The 19,556-nt window shown below is 39.7% G+C and overlaps 1 protein-coding gene across 1 annotated transcript in view; it reads left to right on the top strand.

The window, feature by feature from the left end:
* Nucleotides 1–19,556, top strand: part of LOC115429936 (E3 ubiquitin-protein ligase rnf213-alpha-like) — a 73,381-nt gene that overhangs the window by 17,021 nt on the left and 36,804 nt on the right. The window contains exons 15-25 of the mRNA XM_030149769.1: nt 8,088–8,258; nt 8,369–8,521; nt 8,609–9,222; nt 10,927–11,086; nt 12,862–13,079; nt 13,454–13,591; nt 13,718–13,879; nt 14,082–15,276; nt 15,371–15,549; nt 15,637–15,792; nt 15,909–19,514. Of these exons, the coding sequence (XP_030005629.1) occupies nt 8,088–8,258; nt 8,369–8,521; nt 8,609–9,222; nt 10,927–11,086; nt 12,862–13,079; nt 13,454–13,591; nt 13,718–13,879; nt 14,082–15,276; nt 15,371–15,549; nt 15,637–15,792; nt 15,909–19,514 (6,752 nt within the window). The remainder of the gene's footprint in view (nt 1–8,087; nt 8,259–8,368; nt 8,522–8,608; nt 9,223–10,926; nt 11,087–12,861; nt 13,080–13,453; nt 13,592–13,717; nt 13,880–14,081; nt 15,277–15,370; nt 15,550–15,636; nt 15,793–15,908; nt 19,515–19,556) is intronic.

The raw sequence follows: 19,556 nt of genomic DNA, 5'->3' as shown, positions 1-19,556 counted from the left end.
GGATAGGTTTGTCTTAGTTTTTCTGATGGGTTGAAATTGTAGATAAGACTTTCCGTTTTATTTATATTTAATTTGTATCCTGACATTAAGCCAATGTTTTTAAGGGAATCCATCACTTCTGGTAGGGAAGTTTCAGGGTTTTTTAAATGTAAGAGTACATCGTCCGCGTAGCACACTATTTTGTGTTCCTTGTTATTAATTTCAATGCCTTTAATTTTTCTGTTTTGTCTTATGTGTTGGGCGAGTGGTTCTAAAAAAAGCAAAAAGAAGTGGGGACCAGGCGCAAACTTGTCTTACTCTCCTCTCTAGAATTAATGTTTTAGATAGATGACCATTAATTTTAATTTGTGCCATCGAGTTGTTGTAAATGGCTTTTATGCTGTTTATTACTAGTTTACTGAAACCAAATTTGTCTAATACTTTTTATAGAAATTGCCAATTAACCGAATCAAACGCTTTTTCGGCATCTAGACTTAATATCATTGCCTTTTCTTTTTGTTGTTGTATGTGATCCATAATATGTAAAGTTTGTCTTGTATTATCTTGTGTTTGACGTTTATGTATAAATCCTGTTTCATCATTATGAGTTAGGTTTGGCAAAATTGTTTCCACCCTTTTAGCCATGATGGAGGTATATAGCCGGTAGTCTACATTGAGGACTGAGACTGGCCTGTACGATCCACATTCCATTTTATCTTTCCCCTCTTTAGGGAGAACAGATATAATGGCTTCTCTCCAAGTGGGGGGGGATTTCTGCTTCCTTTAAAGCCCAGTTGCATGTAGTTTTAAAAATTGGTATGAGTTCCTCTCTGAATCTTTTGTACCATTCTGTTGTGAAGCTGTCACTTCCCGGCGATTTGTTGGGTTTTAATTTTTTAATAGCTGCTTCTATTTCTTCTACTGTTATTTCTGCACTTAAATCTTTATTTTGATCTTCAGTCATAGTTGGTAAATTTAGAGTTTCCAGGAATGTGTTAATTTGATCTTTTCCATCTTCTGGTAATTTAGTGTATAGGCGTTTATAAAATGATTCAAATACAGTTTGAATTTTGTCTTGTCTAGTTTCAGTTGTATTTTTTTGAGAATCTCATATTTTAAATATTGCATTGTCTGCTTGTTGTTTTCTCAGCTTCCAAGCCAGTAGTTTTGTGAATTTAGATCCATTTTCATAATATCGCTGTTTTGTAAACAGCATATTTTTTTCTATTTCCTGTGTGTATATCATATTTATTTCATTTCTAGTTTTATTTGTTGCAGTGTTTCCAGTTTTTGATCCTGCACATGACTGTCTTTGAGGTGCTTTAATTGATTTTGTCATTCCAGTAATTGTCTTTGACAAAGCTTTTTTTTGTATGATGCTGCTGCAATTATTTTCCCTCTTAAGACGGCTTTCGCTGCATCCCACAAAATGGGTGGTGAGGTTTCTTCATTATTATTCTCTTTAATATACATTTGAATTTCATTACTCATTTCTTTTTTGAATTTAGGGTCATTGAGTAGGCTTGAATTGGATCTCCATGTTGTGTTTCTTCTGCTGTTTTCTAAATCAACAGTAATATATATGGGAGCATGATCACTTAAGTCTGTTGATCCTATTTCTGCTTCACCAATCCTTGATCTATCCCTATTGAAGATGATAAAATAATCTGTTCTTGTATAAACTGAATGTGGGTTAGAATAATGCGTATACTTTCTTGTTTTGGGATTCATTTCTCTCCAGATGTCTATTAGGCCTATATCTTTCATTATTTCACCAAATTTTTTACTTATTTTCTTGGTGCTATGTTTTTGATTTGAAACATCTAGTTTGGGTTGTAAATGAATATGCAGATCTTCTCCACATATCAGGATCCCTCCTGTTTGATTTATAATTAGATCTATTATTTTTTTGAAAACCCAATTTCACTACATGGTGGAGTGTAAACATTAAACAGGGTGAAATCCGTACCATTTAGTGTTCCTTTTTACCAAATGAATCTACCCTCTTTATCTTTTTGTTCATATGTCCATTCAAAAGCGATCTTATTGGAGATTAGAATAGCGACTCCTCTTTTTATGCTTAGGCTGATATGAAGAGAAATAGACTTTTGTAAAACACATTCTTCATAGTTTTTCATGTTCAACATCTAGTGATGTCAACATCACTTAGATGCGTTCTTGTAAGTATACAATATGTGCCTTTTCTTTTTTCATTTTAGAAAGTATCTTAGATCGTTTTATTGGGCTGAGTATACCATTTACATTGAAGGAAATTATTCTAATTTTTTCATGTGTCATTTTTTTTGGTAGGAAATTCTGTTTGCTTGAATAAGTCTGCTGTAAAGTGTCTCTCTGGTAGAACACAATAGGAATAACAAATTGAAAACATTATAAATATTCAATAGAACTGTAGATTCCAAGGTAAAGGTTTCTATGTATGACCCTTTAAACTGGCCGAACAAAGTGTCTTGGCTTTGGAGGGTAAGCCTCTTTAACAGTCTTCTGGAAAAGGGCCCTCCATGGCAGCTCAGTCTTTAGAAGCAAATGTTCACAATAAGGAGAAGAAAAACATTTTTTACATGTTCAGTCTCTGATTTATATTTATGTCTCTTTCAAAAGGAAAGAAGAGAGAAGCATTGTTTTTCTTTTTTTTTTTCTTTTTTTTTTCAGAAATGGAGATTAAAAAAAAAATAAAAATACATATATATATATATATATATATATATATATATATATTCACACATCAGATCAAATAATATTGATGTCATTATTTGCTTCTCTTGTTTTATGAGTGTGTTTTGGATTATACATCACCATATTGTTCAGGTTTTACTGGGGGACTGTCTTCTGTAGACCTGTAGCTTGTCTCTGATGGCTGTTTTCCTGCTGGACAGTCCTCCGTCTCGCTGTTGTCCCGCTCCTGCTGTGTGCCACTCCTGCCGCTTCAGTAGTTCTACTGGATCCACTGATGGGGGGACACCTTCACCGGGAAGCCTCGTTCCTTTATGTCTTTGTAGGCTTCGTTGATCGTGTGATAGAGCTGCGTTCCTTCTTCATAAAAAACGCGTAGTCTGGCTGGGTAGGGGGTCTGGAATCGGATTCTGTTTTCTTTCAGCACTCGTTTTACTCATTGTATTCTTTTCGCTTGCTTAATATTGCGGCTGGGTTGTCATGATCAAAATAACATCCTTTGACGTTAAGCATTACCCCCTTTTTTTTTCCCATGCTTTGTGCAGAACTACTTCTTTGGTTTTATAATAGTGGAATTTAATCACGATTGATCTGGGTTACCTGCCACCGTTGGTTTCGGGGCTAATGCTCTGTGTGCTCTGTCAATGTGCAGTTCAGTTGTCAACTGAATGTCTAGTTTGTCTCTAAGGAGTTTCTCCACAAATGTTATCATTGAGTTGCCTTCCTCGTCCTCCGGCACATTGTAAATTCGGATGTTTCTCTCGCCTTGCTCTTCCCTCTGGTCAATTAGCTTTTCGCGTTGTGAGCCTGGACTTTTAGCATGTGTCTCAGTACCTGTTCAGTGTTTGTGTCTATTTTCCACAGGCTCAAGCGAGTTTCCGCTTCTTCGATCTCTGGTTTGTCTGTTGAGTTCGTCTTTAATATCCTCCAGCTGGCGGTGGTTTTCTTTCGGAAGTCTTGAATTCTTGTTAAAATTCTCTCCATGTTACCTTGCCCTTCTCGTTAGCTTCTGCTTGGTGCCATTTTTTTCCACTAGCATAGCCTTCCGTGCCTCATGAGTCATCGTCTGTGTTGTTAAATTCAGCCGTAGTTTTTTTGCTTTTTTCTCTCGTTTCCATTGTTATCCTGTTATTCTAAAGTTTTTGTACTTGGTGGGTTTAATTCGTCCGTTTACAGGATATTTTTAGAATTATGTCGGGGAGACCTCTCTCTTATGCTGCCATTCCTGAAGGAGGCGGGACCCCATATAGGCCCTTCCTAATCACCAAAAGTGCATAATATGCACAGCTCTGTAGTAATGGCACAAATGTTTTCATACAGTTTGTTTTTAACTTCATTTTTTTTGTATTTCAACAACTTGAGCCATAATTAAAAATACCTAATACTCAATAACTGTCATATTTTTAACCCTTTAAATGCCTTATTTGTAATGTAAACAAACCATATTTTTTTGATGCAAAAAAACACTCTTTTTTCAATAAATTCAAGAAAATTGAGTTAGTTTTGTTTTGTTTTTTTTTACCTCCTGTCATATGTCAGTGATTAACATCAACATTGGTTCATATTATTTTTGGTTCTATGTTAAATGTGTGTGTGTATTTTGTACTCACTTGGTAGAAGGGTGTTAGTGTAGGAATTTAACACTGTTTATTATGGGATGATTTTAGTGGATGGATCAGAATTGTAAAATTGTGCAAAAATTAACTTGTGAATTCCAATCTAATAAAAACTGTGAAAAATGACCTTTTATAACTTGAAGTGCAAAGTGTGCACAATATGTCTAACCCTAAAAATATGGTTTGTTTACATTACAAACATGGCATTTAAAGGGTTAAAAATTATGACAATTATTGTCATTTAATTTGGCATGAAATTTGATATTTTTATTTATAGCTCAAGTTGATGAAATACAAAAATATGCAAATGTAAAAAAATAAACTATGAAAAATCTTTTGATAGTACTACGGCACTGTGCAGATTACACAGTTTCAGTGGTTAGGAAAGGCCTCTATGGCAGTGTTCCCCAACCTTTCTGAGCTACAGCACATATTTTACATCAGAAAAATCACAAGGCACACCACCAAACAAAAATGACACAAAAAGTGTATTTATTGAAATATAATGCAAACCTAGTCTCGGAACGAGAAAGCTGAGAGGGGTACGTCAGCGACCCCACGACTTATGGATTGAGGTCCATTGTAGTATAATAGAGGCATTTCCCCCTCGCCCCAACCAGATCCGTGGGTCCTGCAGGTAACCCGCTGATTTGCGCATTACTAGTGAGGGGGGCTTTATCATCAGAATGCACCACATCGGGGCCGGTTCATTTTCACTTTCACTTTGCAAAGGAAAATGGTAAAAATCAAATCAAATTTATTTATGTAGCGCTAAATCATAACAAAAGTTATCTCACGACACTTGACATATAGAGTTGGTCAAAACCAGACTCTAAGCCAATTTACAGAAACCCAGCAGAATCCTCCAGGAGCAAACACTTGTGACTGGTGACAGTGGTGAGGAAAAACTTCCCTTTAACAGCAGAAACCTGGAGCAGAAGCAGACTCCTGGAGGATGGCTGTCTGCATTGACCAGTTGGGGTTAAAGAGAGAACGTAAAGGAGGAGAAAAAGAGAGAGCGATAGAGATAGAGAGAGACTGGGGGAGAGTGGGAGAAGGGGGGAAGTAGGGGGAGACACATGGATGCAGTTGATACACAGAAAACTGAACTAGAACATCTATGGAACTATAGAATAAACACTGTCATAACTATATGGATAAGTGAGTGATGACGATGAAGGCAGGAGAGAGGCAGGAGGACAGCAGCAGGTCCAGAGAGGATCCTGTGGAAAACCTGTGACGATCCAGGGAAAACCTGTGAGGCAATAAAGCACAGACAGAGACTCCAGGGCAGAAGTCAAGTCAGTAACATGTATTCGCTGGGGCGTAATAGAAGAGAAATTAGGAGAGGAAAAGGTCAGGGAGAAAGAGGAGCAGAGAGGAGGTCATAGAGGAGGAGGAGCAGAGAAGAGCTCAGTGTATCCAGATGAGTCTTCCAGCAGTCTAAGCCTATAGCAGCATAACTAAGAGCAGCCTGAGCTGCCCTAACTATAAGATTAATCAAAAAGGAACGTTTTAACCTACTCTTAAACAGAGAGGGTGAAACTGTTGTAGAGGGGATCATTGGTGCGTGCAGTCGTATGTATCTACATTCAAGGAAAAAAGAAACACATCATTTTCATTTTCTCAACTTTTTTCAGAAATATGACAGTTATTGCAAAATTGCAAACTACAATGAGTTCAGTTCTATTCTGAGTCCAAATGAAATGATTGTTTTCCTGGTTCTGGTGGATTGATTTTGATTAGCAATAAGAACTGTATTTGTGTATTCCTCACCGATGTCTGCTCATGAGTGAAACTCAGAGATGAATTGGACCTCCCCTCAATTGTGCACAACCATTCCCTATAAAAAGACACCAAAATGGAGCAAAAACACATTTGTCCACAATGCCATGATTACTGTAACCGGAGAGAGATCGGGCCATGGGCATGCTTCAAGCTGGACGGAGTAGACGGGCTGTAGCCAGGGTGTTTGGAGTCCACCACTCTACCGTTGTACGTCTTGCTGAGCGTTACCACACCACCAGCTCCTCCAGTGACCGTCCCAGATCTGGTCGACCGCGTGTTACATCCGCTGCACAGGACCATGCCAGTCAGCCCGTGGCTATGGCACATCTGCTCCATCCAGCTTGAAGCATGCCAATGGTCCAATCTCTCTCCGGTTTGCAGTAGTCGTGGCATTGTGGACAAATGTGTTTTTGCTCCATTTTGGTGTCTTTTTATAGGGAATGGTTGTGCACAATTGAGGAGAGGTCCAATTCATCTCTGAGTTTCACTCATGAGCACACATCGGTGAGGAATACACAAATACAGTTCTTATTGCTAATCAAAATCATTCAACCGGAACCAGGAAAACAATCATTTCATTTTGACTCAGAATAGTATGGAACTCATAGTAGTTTGCAATTTTGCAATAACTGTCATATTTCTGAAAAAATCGAGAAAATGAAAATGGTGCGTTTCTTTTTTCCTTGAGTTTATATCACACTGCTCACTTCCAGTACCTGTTGGGCATAGGGCCCTGGCACGATTGACAGACGATCGATGACGGGGTATTTCGGGATTCTGTCCTGCACCAGGCAAGGGCTCTATGACTGATTAAGGATTGATGCTTGATGCCTAGCTTTATTATTCTATCTATTGAAATAGTTTTGCTTAAAAAATAATTGCTGTATTGTTGTATAAAATGATGTTTGCTTTGAAATATTGTTGTAGACTGTTTTGAGAGGTCAAGTCTGGGTTAACATGTCTGGGATGCATTGTGCAAATTTGCAGAGCATGGAAACTTTGGGGACTTTCTGTGGTTGATGTGCTAGACATGAACGTTCGGATGAACATCCTGTGCAGGTGCAACAAGACAGGTGCATAACCTAGGACTGAACTTTCATATGTATACGTGCTTGCTCTCACATACAGCTGTTCTACCCCATATGGGATTCATAGCACCCCACATGGAGTGGTTTAAGCTTTGATTGTGATTGGTTGCCCCCATGTGGGGCAAATATGTGTTTTTGTCCAGTAACAAAAGTTAACCAATAATGTGTGTGTATGAAATTAACATAACTGGTAAAGGGAATTTTCCAAAGTCACTAAAGACTATAAAAAGAGATGGGAAAACTTTAGGTTACGAGTTCATTGGAAGAGATACTAATGGATAATTGCCTTCTCTTTGATGTTCACATTTTTGTAATTTTTTCTATTTTTTGATGGAATCAATAAATCAAGCTTTGTTTTAACTTTTTAAAGCTCAACCCTTCTTTTTGGTGAATTTCTTCATTTCTCCTGTGTTGGTTCTTCCATCCAAAACCCAAGTGGTAAGTTGATCATTAAAATTAAGTGACCCCCCTCTGTTAGTAGCCTGGTTCGCCGGACCCTACTTATTGGGTACTGGAGTAGGTTAGAGGCCACTGATGGTCATGCACTTTGCAGGCATGCAGACCTAGCCTAGGGCGTAGCAAAGATCGTTACTCAGTGGTAAAAGATAAAGGTATCTAGGGCAGTCATCAGAGACCTGAGATAGTACTGTTAAAAAAATCTTTATGATTACTGTGCTGCTTGTCAACATACCAATCAGGTGAAATTGGATAATCTTCCACGGCACACCTAATGATTTCTCATGGCACAGTGGTTGGGAAACACTGCTCTATGGGTGGGATACCAGAGGATTAATCAAATTGAAGGAAATAATCAATAGGCTATTCGATTACAAAAATAATCTGTGGCCGCATCTCTAAATGCATATCATTGTATGATGTTAAAGCAGAAGTCATGTATTATTTATGATGTTATGTCTTAATGCAGAAGGAAGAAGTATATTTGAGAAGCTCTCTGAGGATTCAAGCCACAGAATGAAGAAAGCCGTGTCATCATTCATGGTCGTTAACAATCAGCTGATCCGTGGAGACATTAAGATCAGCCTCCTCAAGTTCATTTTGGGCAGAAGGGAGACCTTCCTCAAACTACTGAAGATTGGTAATGACGGTCTTGACATTATCTGTGGAAAATGTATAATCATTGATCCTAAACAGTATTTTCTGAATAACTATCATAGAATTACTGAAAGGTGTGTATGATTTGATCAGATTTACTCTGTGAGAAAGAACAATACAAAAATGAGGACAAGATGCAAAGTCTTCTAGAACACCGACACGAAGAAGTTAAAGCCGTTCACCATCAGAAAGAACTGACTGACGTCTTCTTAGACAAGACCAACGAGCTGAAGGAGTTTTTGACGGGTATGTTGGTCACATCACAACATTTGCTCAGTTTATGATCACATCTGAAAACGTGAATCTTGATTGTCATTTTGATTTTCACGGTAGTTGATGTTGTGAACATGGAAGAAAGACGGAAGGACAACGTCGAGGTCATGCCTTTAAACCAGTTCATGAAGGTCCGTCCATTTGACCAGCCATCGTCTCGAATACCTGCCGTCACCCACTTCATTCTGGATGAAGAAATCCGAACCATGGCAGAAGTCCTGTACAAGTTTAGAGACAGTGGGATTTTCCATTCGTGTTGTGAGAAACAAGCCGGACTCTTTGCTAGAAGCAAACTGAAAGACAACGCAAGTGATGAACAAGTAGCAGACATTAAGGCGACACCGAAGATGATCCGTGACGAAGTTTTAGTTAAAGGCTATGACGAGTACAAAGACATCTACATTCGTCTAAAAACCGGCAGTTTAACATTTGAGGAAGTGAACAAGTTGTTCAGGATTTCCAAGCAGAAGTATGAACAGCTAAAAGACGAACTGGACATCATGTGCAGAATTGATCCTTCGGCCGACAAACAGTGGATCCATGGCCGGGTTGAGCAGATTAAACAGTATCATGAGCTGCATTTAGCTTTGGCTTCAGCTGAAACCATCACCAGGGTCAAAGAGACGCTCGGTCTCCAAGGCGACTTCAGGGTTCTGGAGACTCTCACTAAAGCAGTAAGTGTTTTTCAATCAAACATACGGGACAAAAACCTTAATGAAGGAAGAATTATAAATTGGCAATGGCTACTGCCACAGTACTGTGGCACGAAATATCGGTTTGTCTGTTTCTGCAGAGCCAATCAAATGTTAGCATTTGTACTGTGACAATAAGCAGTAAGGACATGTTGTTGCCACGGAGCCAAACATGGACACTGTTCCATGAACTCATCAGCCTCTTGTTGCCACAGTACTGGGGTGACATGTGGCGTATGCGCCCTGTACACACCACAACCAAATTATGTCAATCCAGAAAAGTTCAATATCATTTTGGCCTTTCGTCCACATGACACCGCCGTTGTCGGTGCACTGAAACAGTATTTTTGGAGAACGGGTCCTAGAGCATAAAAATCTCACAACGCTGCCCTTGCTTTCCTGTATGGATGGGCAAAACACCACTTGTTGGAAACAATGACACCATAGGACCATGTGACCAGAAGAAGAAAACCCCGGACATAACCTCATGCGCATCCTCAGTATGTTCTTCTGTGATTTTACTGTATCCTGCAGTTCTGTCTGTGTCTGTGTACAGCGCCACATATAGGTGTGGCAGATGTATTGCACAGTTTAACCCAGTTTTCCCTTTTCCACCTGGACGCAGATATTTCTTGAAACAATACATGTATGATGGTGAAACTTTTAGAATCCACAATAGAAAAATACCACAAGCGTTCACGTCTGGACGTAGCCTCTGGCACCCCAGCCTTTTTTTGTAATCAGATAGACACATGGCATGTGTGATACTTATGGCCACAGTACTGTGGCAGCAGGATGACAGGCTACAGGTCTACACATCATATAATGAGCGCACTGATTGGCTTTGTGGTAATAGACAAATGAGACAGGTAGTCCCACAGTACTGTGGCAAACACCACTTCAAAATGATGTTCAATCACAACAGTGTGCCATTACTTGTTTTTAACACCGCAGTGTGCACTGCCCAGGAGGAACAACAGTGGATGTTAAAGGGCTCATATTTGTCTAAACCCACTTTTCTTAGTCTGTGGTTCATTTATTTGTGTATTTGGACGCTAATAGTTCATACAGTTTGAATTTGAACCCTCCAGCGCTGCAAAACTATCTTTATATTAATTCTGGCAAAAATCCAGTGGATTTCTACAACCTGTTTGAATTCTGCTTAAGTTGCTATAACTAGTTACGTCTCTACATTTGCTCATATAAGGTCCAGACTTCAGATGAACATTTCTCCAGTATTTCTCCATAATCGTTTGTCAGCAGCAGCGGTTGTAGTTCAGACTGAAAGTATGTCCAAACTTGGAGCCCATTACCTAAAATGTTCAGTTGTTGGTTGAACGGGACAGAGCAGCACAGTCGACAACCTGGAGGGGGCGGGGCCTGAAGTGGCTCATGTGCATTTAAAGGGCCAGCGCTCCAAACCACCTTTCTGGTGTCATTGCTCACAAATAGGGTTGAAGATGGGCCTGTGGAGTTGAATGAATGAAGAATTCAAACCCAAGCAGAACATTTACAGTTTATGGAGATCACAGGGAAATGTTGGAAAAGGAAGAATTACATTTAAAAAAAGATTTTAAAAAAAAGCAAAATATCAGTGCTTTAAACTTATGCACAGTGTCATTTATATTCATTCTGTGGATGTTTGTGATGTAAAACATAACCTTTATTTTTTTTAACTGCATTTAGAATCATGAAGACTTTGTGAGAGAGCAGCTCAATCGGATTGACGATGACCTGATGCAAGCAAAGATGGATCTGGTGGAAATAACCGAGCTTCGCAGAAACTGTCTGCATGAGCTGAGCCTCCGAGGGGACTTTATAAAATGGCTGAAAGATGCACTTAAAGGTAAGAATGATTTTAACAACTGTTAACATCACAGTACAGGTTAAAAGTACAACATATGAAATTGCGAGAGGATGTAAAACTATACAAATGAAAATTCCTAATTTTTATTTATTTATTTATTTTTAATTATCTTTTTATTATTTTTTCAGGCAGCATTATTTTATCAGCGTTTTACATCATGTATATAACTTCTATACATGCAGAGGAAATCAAACAAAAAATGAAAACATACTCATACAGAGGAGCAATGACAGAAATAGTAAAAATATACACACGAAGCTAAAATAGTTAGTGGGAAATAAGTGTTTTTCCCATTCCATTCTTTCATTCCAGAAACCCTTTTTCCCTGTATAAGATTAACACCGAACATTTAAAGTGTGTAGCATGAACTCAGGGTTTTCCATGGGCCTAAATGTATGTTACTCTTATCCAGTAAAATCAGCTCTCAATAGTGTCATAAAATCAGCCCAGTTTTTCCAATAATTGGTGAATTTGTCTGAATGAAGTCTAAGAAAGTCACCTCCATCCTATAGATGTCATCTATAACCTCTATCCAGTCCTTCATTTTGAGTGCATCCTTTTTGGCTTACCGGCTGACAGGCCGTAAGCTATTGTTGTCATGCAGTGTCCGTTGTCGTTGTCTGTCGTCGTTGTCCGTGACAAAAATTTCAATCGCCGTCTTCTCCGAAATTACAATTCCGATTGACTTCAAACTTGGTATACAGCTTCTTTATGATCATGTCAACAAAAAAATTTAGTGAAATTATTTGGATCCGGATCTGATTCTGGATTTGGTGCCACTTTGAAAAATTTCCCCATTATAAGAGATAGGAAGTGGATCGATGCAATAGCTCAGTAAGTATAAATGATATCAAGTTGAAATTTCTACAGTACAGCCCTGATGGGGAGATGACCAAAACACAATGTCCACATGCTGATCAGGATCTTCTTCTGGATCCGGGAACTTATGGAAAATTTAACATGGGCTCTTATGGGGAAAAGATTTCAATCATCTTCTTCTCCGAAACTACAGTTCTGATTGACTTCAAACTTGGTATACAGCTTCTTTATGATGATGTCAACACAAGGTATTGAAATTATTTCCATCCAGATCTGATTCTGGATTTGGTGCGACTTTGAAAAATTTTCCCATTATAAGGGATAGGAAGTGGATCAGTAAGTATCAATGATATCAAGTTGGAATTTGAATTTTTTACAGATCTGATTGGAATATGAACAAAACATGGGCTATTTCTGTAATATAATAAATACACATAACTGGGTGATAATAAATGGCATCTGGATACATTTCCCAAAGCTTTTCATTTGGCCGGTAAGCTACAGAGCCATTGGTCCTATTTTTTAGTCACTTCCTGGTGATGGCTTTTTTACCTGCCACCGACAATATTCTGAATAGATACTTATCCTGTGAGTTTGTTCTCCCATGGTTCTCTTCTCCCAAGTATATGGATTCAAATGTTAATGGAAATTGGACTTGGAAAATTTTCTCCATGCTTTTCTCAAAAGGCATAATATAAAGGCAATCCCAAAATATATGAAAATGATTGGCTTTATTTTCACCACATACTCTCCAGAATCTTCTATCGGAAGATTTCTGCACTGGTGTAATAGAGTATCTTACAGTGTAGCTTCTTTTTTTTTTAAAGTGTTTTTTTCCCCAAGTATGTTTGTCTGAGATGATTATGGATATAAGAAAATGATCTGCTCTTGTCATAATGGTCATATATTTTTATATTTTTTGCAAATATTTTTAGATATCAACGAGCTGAAGGTATTTGTTGACTTGGCTTCCATCTCTGCGGGAGAGAATGATGAGGATATACATCGAGTCTCCTGCTTCCACGATGCAGTTCTGGGATATTCTTCACTGCTTTATGAGCTTAAACCAGACTCCGATTTCCACACTTTGAAGACAGCACTCCATAAGCTCTGGGGAGCTTTACAGAATGATGGAAACTTACCGAAGAAACTGGTAAGAAGGGACAGTTGATTTCTTTAGTACTGAAAATGACTACAGTGCAACTCTGATGTAGATATTTAATGAACATGAAAGCACTGAAAGCACAAAAGGTCAAATGTTAAATGTGTCAGTGTGGATTTTGTACTCACTTGGTGGAAGGATGTTAGTGTAGGAATATAACACTGTATACAGTGGAAAGATTTTAATGACTGGGACAAAAATCATGCAAAAATGAACAACTTTTGAATTCGAACCTAACACAAATTGTGGAAAATAATACGATTTTGTATAATTTGAAGTCCAAAGTGTGCATAATATGTTCACCCGGACACTGGAAGGTTAACAGGAAACAACTTCACCGTTGAAAATACTGTTTTGTTTTGCAGCGGGACAGTGCACGTTATCTGGAATGGTTGAAGACTGTAAAGGACAGTCATGGATCAGTGGAGAGGTCGTCTCTATCGTTAGCATCAGCCATCAATGACAAGGGAATCTACCTGATCAGTGCACAAACAGTTAAAAAGGTTCAAATTGCCACAAACCAAAGATGACTGCATTCTAATTTTCATTCAGTTCAGACGTTGTCTCAGAGAACACTCAATATTCTGTCAAAATAATTAAGGACAATTTGTGTGTGTCTGTCATTCCAGCTAAGCCTTGATACCGTCCTGAAACTCCTGATTCCAGAGGGACATGATGATGGTCAGATACGGAGTTATTCCCTTGAGGACCTGCGGGAACTGCAGAACAAACTCATGCTCATGTCTGGGAAAGGCCATCAGGGGAAAAAACAAGTTGATCACTTTGTAGAGGTACTTTTTTCTGTTACTAATATTTTCATTTTATTTTAATGTGGAAATAAACAGTTTACTGATCACCGTAGGACTGAAGACACTTCAGCTTTGGTTTCGTGACTGTATGTACTGTTTGAAAGGTTTATTTTTTTAATTTGTATTTTCCATTGTGTTTAAACTATTATTTGTGGGTGCAAATCAGATTGTCTTTGTTTTTCAGGTTTTTGATGGTGCCCAGAGACTAGCTAAAGCATTCATTGCCCTCTACACAGCCGGGAATCCTCTGTTCAGATGCTGGGAAGCTCGGATCAGATGCTGCATAAATAGTAACGAACCCAGTATTACAATGGACTTCAAAGTGGACGGTGGTCTGAACGCTGTCACTGTGAAGGGCAGCGTAGACGAGCAGCTTCCTGAACTTTGCAGGAAAATGGAGAAATACCTGGATGACTGGATGAATTTTGTGGAGGATCAGAGATCCCACCATTACTATCTAAATTATTATACGGCAGAACAGATTGTCAACCTGTGTACCAACCTGTCTCAGCAGAAGTTGATCAGTGTCAGTGATCAGGTTCTCATGTTGCTTTCTTTCATTAAGCCCGACTGCACAGCTGCTGACCTGCTGGAAGCGCAGGAAGAGCTTAAGATACTTGAAATGATGCCGGAAAATGAGGTAGCCAGCTCAGATTTTACCATGGAATTGCATCCATTGCCAGGTCACATAGACCAGGCAAGTGGTTTACAAAAAATTGATCTGATATGGGACACTTACATGAAAGACATGAAGAGTTTTCTTCCACACATTCTTGATGTACAAACTCTTGGAAGACTGTTAGAAAAACTAGCAAACAAAGAAAATAGCAAGGGTACATATATTCACAGAGAGCTACCTAATGGTCTTGCAGTCGGAAAACCAAACCTTGTTGTTTGCCCACATGATGAAGTCCTAACATCTTGCATCTCAGTTTACATGTGCAGTAAAAATCAAACACTTCCTACGTACGATGAGGTCCTCTTGTGCAACTCCACAACATCATATGAACAGGTGGAACTTTTCCTCAGGCGCTGTCTTAGCAAAGGCAGCAGGGGACAGAAGATATACACTCTGCTATATGGAGATCTGCTGACTTACGATGTGAGTTCTAAAGTCGAGAAGTTTTTTCAAGAAATGAAAATGAGAAGCAGACAAGACTACAGGCTGGTCATTATCTGCAGCTCAGAGAGAGAACATACATACCTTCCATCAGCCTTCAGCCAGTACAAACTGCACATGGTACCTCAGGAGAAACTGGAGAGAATCCAGAGATACTTGCACCAACACTATGTAGTCCCAGAAACCCAATCTAGTGCTGCTGCTGCGTTCAAAGACCGGAAGCGTGTTGGTGTTGTCTCATCCAAAAGGGCTGGGGTTGGTATGTACTTAGTTTTAACCTCAGTCATCAAATTACAGAGATACTGATACTGTTGACACATGAATAATGACTTTTTTGTTCTTTTTTTGAATAGGTAAATCCCTCTATATTAAGAGGTTGTATGAGAAATTGCAGGACTCAACCACATCCTCAGTGATGAAATGCATTCGCTTGATTGAACCGAAGGTTGATGAGAATGTGATTCTTCAGTCTCTCTTACGTGACTCCAAAAAGGAAGAACTCACCATGTTCCATTTTGATGTCACATCATCGGTAATGGTCACCTTCAGTAAATATTTAATTTCCTTTTCTTTCATTCTCTTAATTATAATAACAGTTATGTTTCATCTCACTGAACAGGTGCAGAAAGGTCTTGATGAATTTCTGTTCAAATTGCTGATTCTGCATTATTTGATGGACTCCGAGGGAAATGTGTGGAGGTGCAGTGACAAGGAGCTGTACATCATTGAGACTTTAGAGCAAACTGCAAAACCATTAAGAAATACCTCACATCAGGTATAGGATTCTTTTTAGAAATTTGATACTAATAAAATGTCTTTTTTTGATACTAGTAAGCATTACTTATAAAGTGCTGAATAAACCCTTTATTTTCGGTTTCTTGTTTTGTTTAGGCTCGAAGTGCGAATAACTCATTCACAGATGTGTTCCCAAATATTTTCTGTCGACCACCTAAAGAGGTACTAGAGCTAGAGATGAGTCCCTCTCTTGTTAATAATGAAGACCCACTCATGGATGACCAAGAATTCAGGAGTGCTGCCTTTCAACGACCATACCAGTATCTCACACGGTTTCAGAAACATGCCAATCTGGACACGTTCAAATATGACAGTGAAAAACGTGCTGAAGGGTCACATGTGGAATGTCTCCAGATGTTTCTGTTGTATTGTGGAATTCCGGACCCATCCTGGGCAGAACTAAGACACTTTGCATGGTTCCTAAACCTACAGCTCCAAGACTGTGAGAATTCCGTTTTTTGTGATGCCTCATTGACTGGAGATGTCCTACGTGGATTCAAAACCTTTGTGGTGGACTTCATGATTCTGATGGCAAAGGACTTCGCCACTCCATCGCTATGCATTTCTGACCAGAGTCCAGGAAATCTACAGGTAGACCTAACTGGTGTCAAAGATGAAGACTTGGCCCCTTTTCTTATTAGGAAGAGGTGGGAAACAGAACCGCATCCGTACATCTTCTTCAATGATGACCACGTGTCTATGACCTTTATTGGCTTCCATCTTAAGGTCAATAAAGGGAATTCTGTTGACGCCATTGAGCCCATTTCTGGAAAGGTGATAAGAAAGAATGTTATGAGCATAGCATTACATAGAGGCCTAATGCAACAGAGGGTGCCTTTCAATATTGATTTTGACCGTCTTCCAAGGAAAGAGAAAATAGAGCAAATCTGTAATGTTCTTGGTATCCAGTCTTCTTGTGACCCCGATGAAACATATGAGCTGACAACTGACAACATATTGAAAATGTTGGCAATCCATATGCGGTTCAGGTGTGGCATCCCCGTCATCATCATGGGGGAGACGGGATGTGGTAAGACAAGGCTCATCAGATTTCTTTGTGAGCTCCAGAGAAATGGAAGACCAGCTCAGAACATGCAACTTGTGAAGGTGCATGGAGGGACAACTCCAAACATTATTCACACCAGAGTTAGAGAGGCAGAAAAAAATGCCTCTGCAAACAAACAGGAGTATAAATTTGACACTGTTCTTTTCTTCGATGAGGCCAACACCACTGAGGCCATCAGCAGCATTAAGGAAGTCCTCTGTGACCAGACAGTCAACGGGGAAAGTCTGACACCTGACTGTGGATTGCAGATTATTGCAGCATGCAACCCTTACCGCAAACACACTGAGGAGATGATCAAGAGGCTGGAATCTGCAGGTCTCGGGTACAGAGTTCGAGCTGAAGAGACAGATGAAAAGCTTGGTTCTATCCCACTTCGCCAGCTAGTGTATAGAGTTCATGCATTACCCCCAAGCATGATCCCACTTGTGTGGGACTTTGGACAGTTGAATGACCACACAGAGAAGATGTACATTCATCAAATTGTGCAAAGAGTGGTTGAAAACAAACCAGTTGGTAAAAATTATGTAACTCAGATCACCAATGTCCTCTCTGGGTCACAGAAATATATGCGGACAAGGAAGGATGAATGCAGCTTCGTCAGCCTCAGAGATGTGGAACGCTGCATGCAGGCCTTTCTGTGGTTCTTTGACAACCATGCTACATTTTTTGCAGAGCTTGAAGAATTTGAGAAAAAACAAAATGCTAAAAGGAATGAAAGTCCTCAGAAAGTGCCAGAGGTCAGAGATCCTGTGCTATGGTCTGTAGTTATGGCCACAGCAGTATGCTACTATGCCAGCCTTGAAAATAAGGATGACTACAGACAACAAATCTCTAAAAGCCTGTCACCAGCATACAACCCAGGAAAAGTAAAGCAGGAAATATCACTCATGCAGGATTTATTTCTCAGTGGGGTGCCCATAGCAGATACAATTGCAAGAAACAACGCCCTCAAAGAGAACGTCTTCATGATGGTTCTCTGTATTGAGCTAAGAATCCCTCTCTTCTTAGTTGGGAAACCAGGAAGTTCAAAATCTCTGTCTAAAACCTTAGTGGCTGATGCCATGCAGGGTCAGGCTGCACATTCTGACCTTTACAAAAGGCTTAAACAGATCCATTTGGTGTCGTTCCAGTGTAGTCCTCATTCAACTCCAGAGGGCATCATCAACACATTCAAACAGTGTGGGCGTTTCCAGGAAGGAAAGAACCTGAAAGAATACACTTCAGTTGTGGTCCTTGATGAGATTGGTCTGGCTGAGGACTCCCCAAAGATGCCACTGAAAACTCTTCACCCACTGCTTGAAGAAGGGTGTATCGATGATGATCCCCAACCACACAAAAAGGTTGGATTCATTGGCATCTCCAACTGGGCTTTAGACCCTGCAAAAATGAACCGAGGGATTTTTGTTTCCCGTGGTGATCCTGATGAGAGGGAACTTATTGAGAGTGCTAAAGGCATATGCTCATCTGACGAAGTGGTTTTGCGGAAGGTCAAAGCTTTCTTTGAACCCTTTGCAAGAGCCTACGTGGATATCTGCAACAAAGAAGGCAATGGTTTTTTTGGATTGCGTGATTTTTACAGCCTGATTAAGATGATTTTTGCCGTGGCCAAGGTTTCTCAGAGGAAACCCACAGCAGAGGAAATCGTAAAGGCAGTGTTAAGGAATTTCAGTGGTAGAGATGATGTGGATGCAGTTACTGTCTTTACTGAAGGACTTCAGATTGTACCAAATTTGGAGAGCATCAGAACCACTGACTTTGTGAGAGAAAACATTCAGGCAGTTGGACAAGAGGAAGAATGCCGGTACTTGCTGATCCTGACAAAAAACTACGCAGCTCTACAAATTCTCCAGCAAACTTTCTTTTCAGAAAGTTGTCAACCGGAAATTATTTTTGGCTCTAGCTTCTTGAAAGATCAGGAGTATACCCAAATCTGCCGCAACATCAATAGGGTGAAGATCTGCATGGAGACAGGTCAGACTGTTGTGCTTGTGAACCTGCAGAACCTTTATGAAAGTCTCTACGATGCTCTGAACCAGTACTATGTCTACTTGGGTGGGCAGAAGTATGTGGACCTTGGACTGGGAACCCACCGTGTCAAATGTAGGGTCCATGAGGAATTCCGGCTTGTTGTTATAGAAGAAAGAGAGGTGGTCTACAAACAGTTCCCTATACCTCTCATCAACAGGCTGGAGAAACACTACCTGGATATCTTCACTGTCCTCAAACCTGAGCAGAAAAGAACTGTGACTGAATTGCAGAAATGGGTTGAAGACTTTGTGTCTCTAAACAGTCAGGAGTCAACAGACACTCAGGAGTATGAGTACCTACCAGCAGATGTCTTCATTGGCTACCACTTTGACACATGTGCCTCTGTCGTTCTTCAAGTAACAGAAAACAAAAAGAACAGTGTGGAAAACTCAGACCCAGAGAAGAGAGTACTGGATGAAGCTAAACTCATGCTCCTGAAATGCGCTACACCTGACTCAGTGGTGCGACTGAACTGCAGTGGCCTTCCAAAGGTGGAGAGTGAACATCTGACCAGGGTTTACTTTGAAGACCTGAACAACAGCTGTTTGGTTGACTACATACTTGCTCACACAAAGCAGGAGGTCCACTGCAGCTCGTCCTTCACAGAGGTAAATGGCAAGTTATTCAAAGCTAGTTTCAAATACATCCTA

The sequence above is a fragment of the Sphaeramia orbicularis genome, chromosome 12 (assembly GCF_902148855.1).
Source record: "Sphaeramia orbicularis chromosome 12, fSphaOr1.1, whole genome shotgun sequence".
Classification (NCBI taxonomy): domain Eukaryota; kingdom Metazoa; phylum Chordata; class Actinopteri; order Kurtiformes; family Apogonidae; genus Sphaeramia; species Sphaeramia orbicularis.
This window is presented reverse-complemented; position numbering and strand designations above follow the sequence as displayed.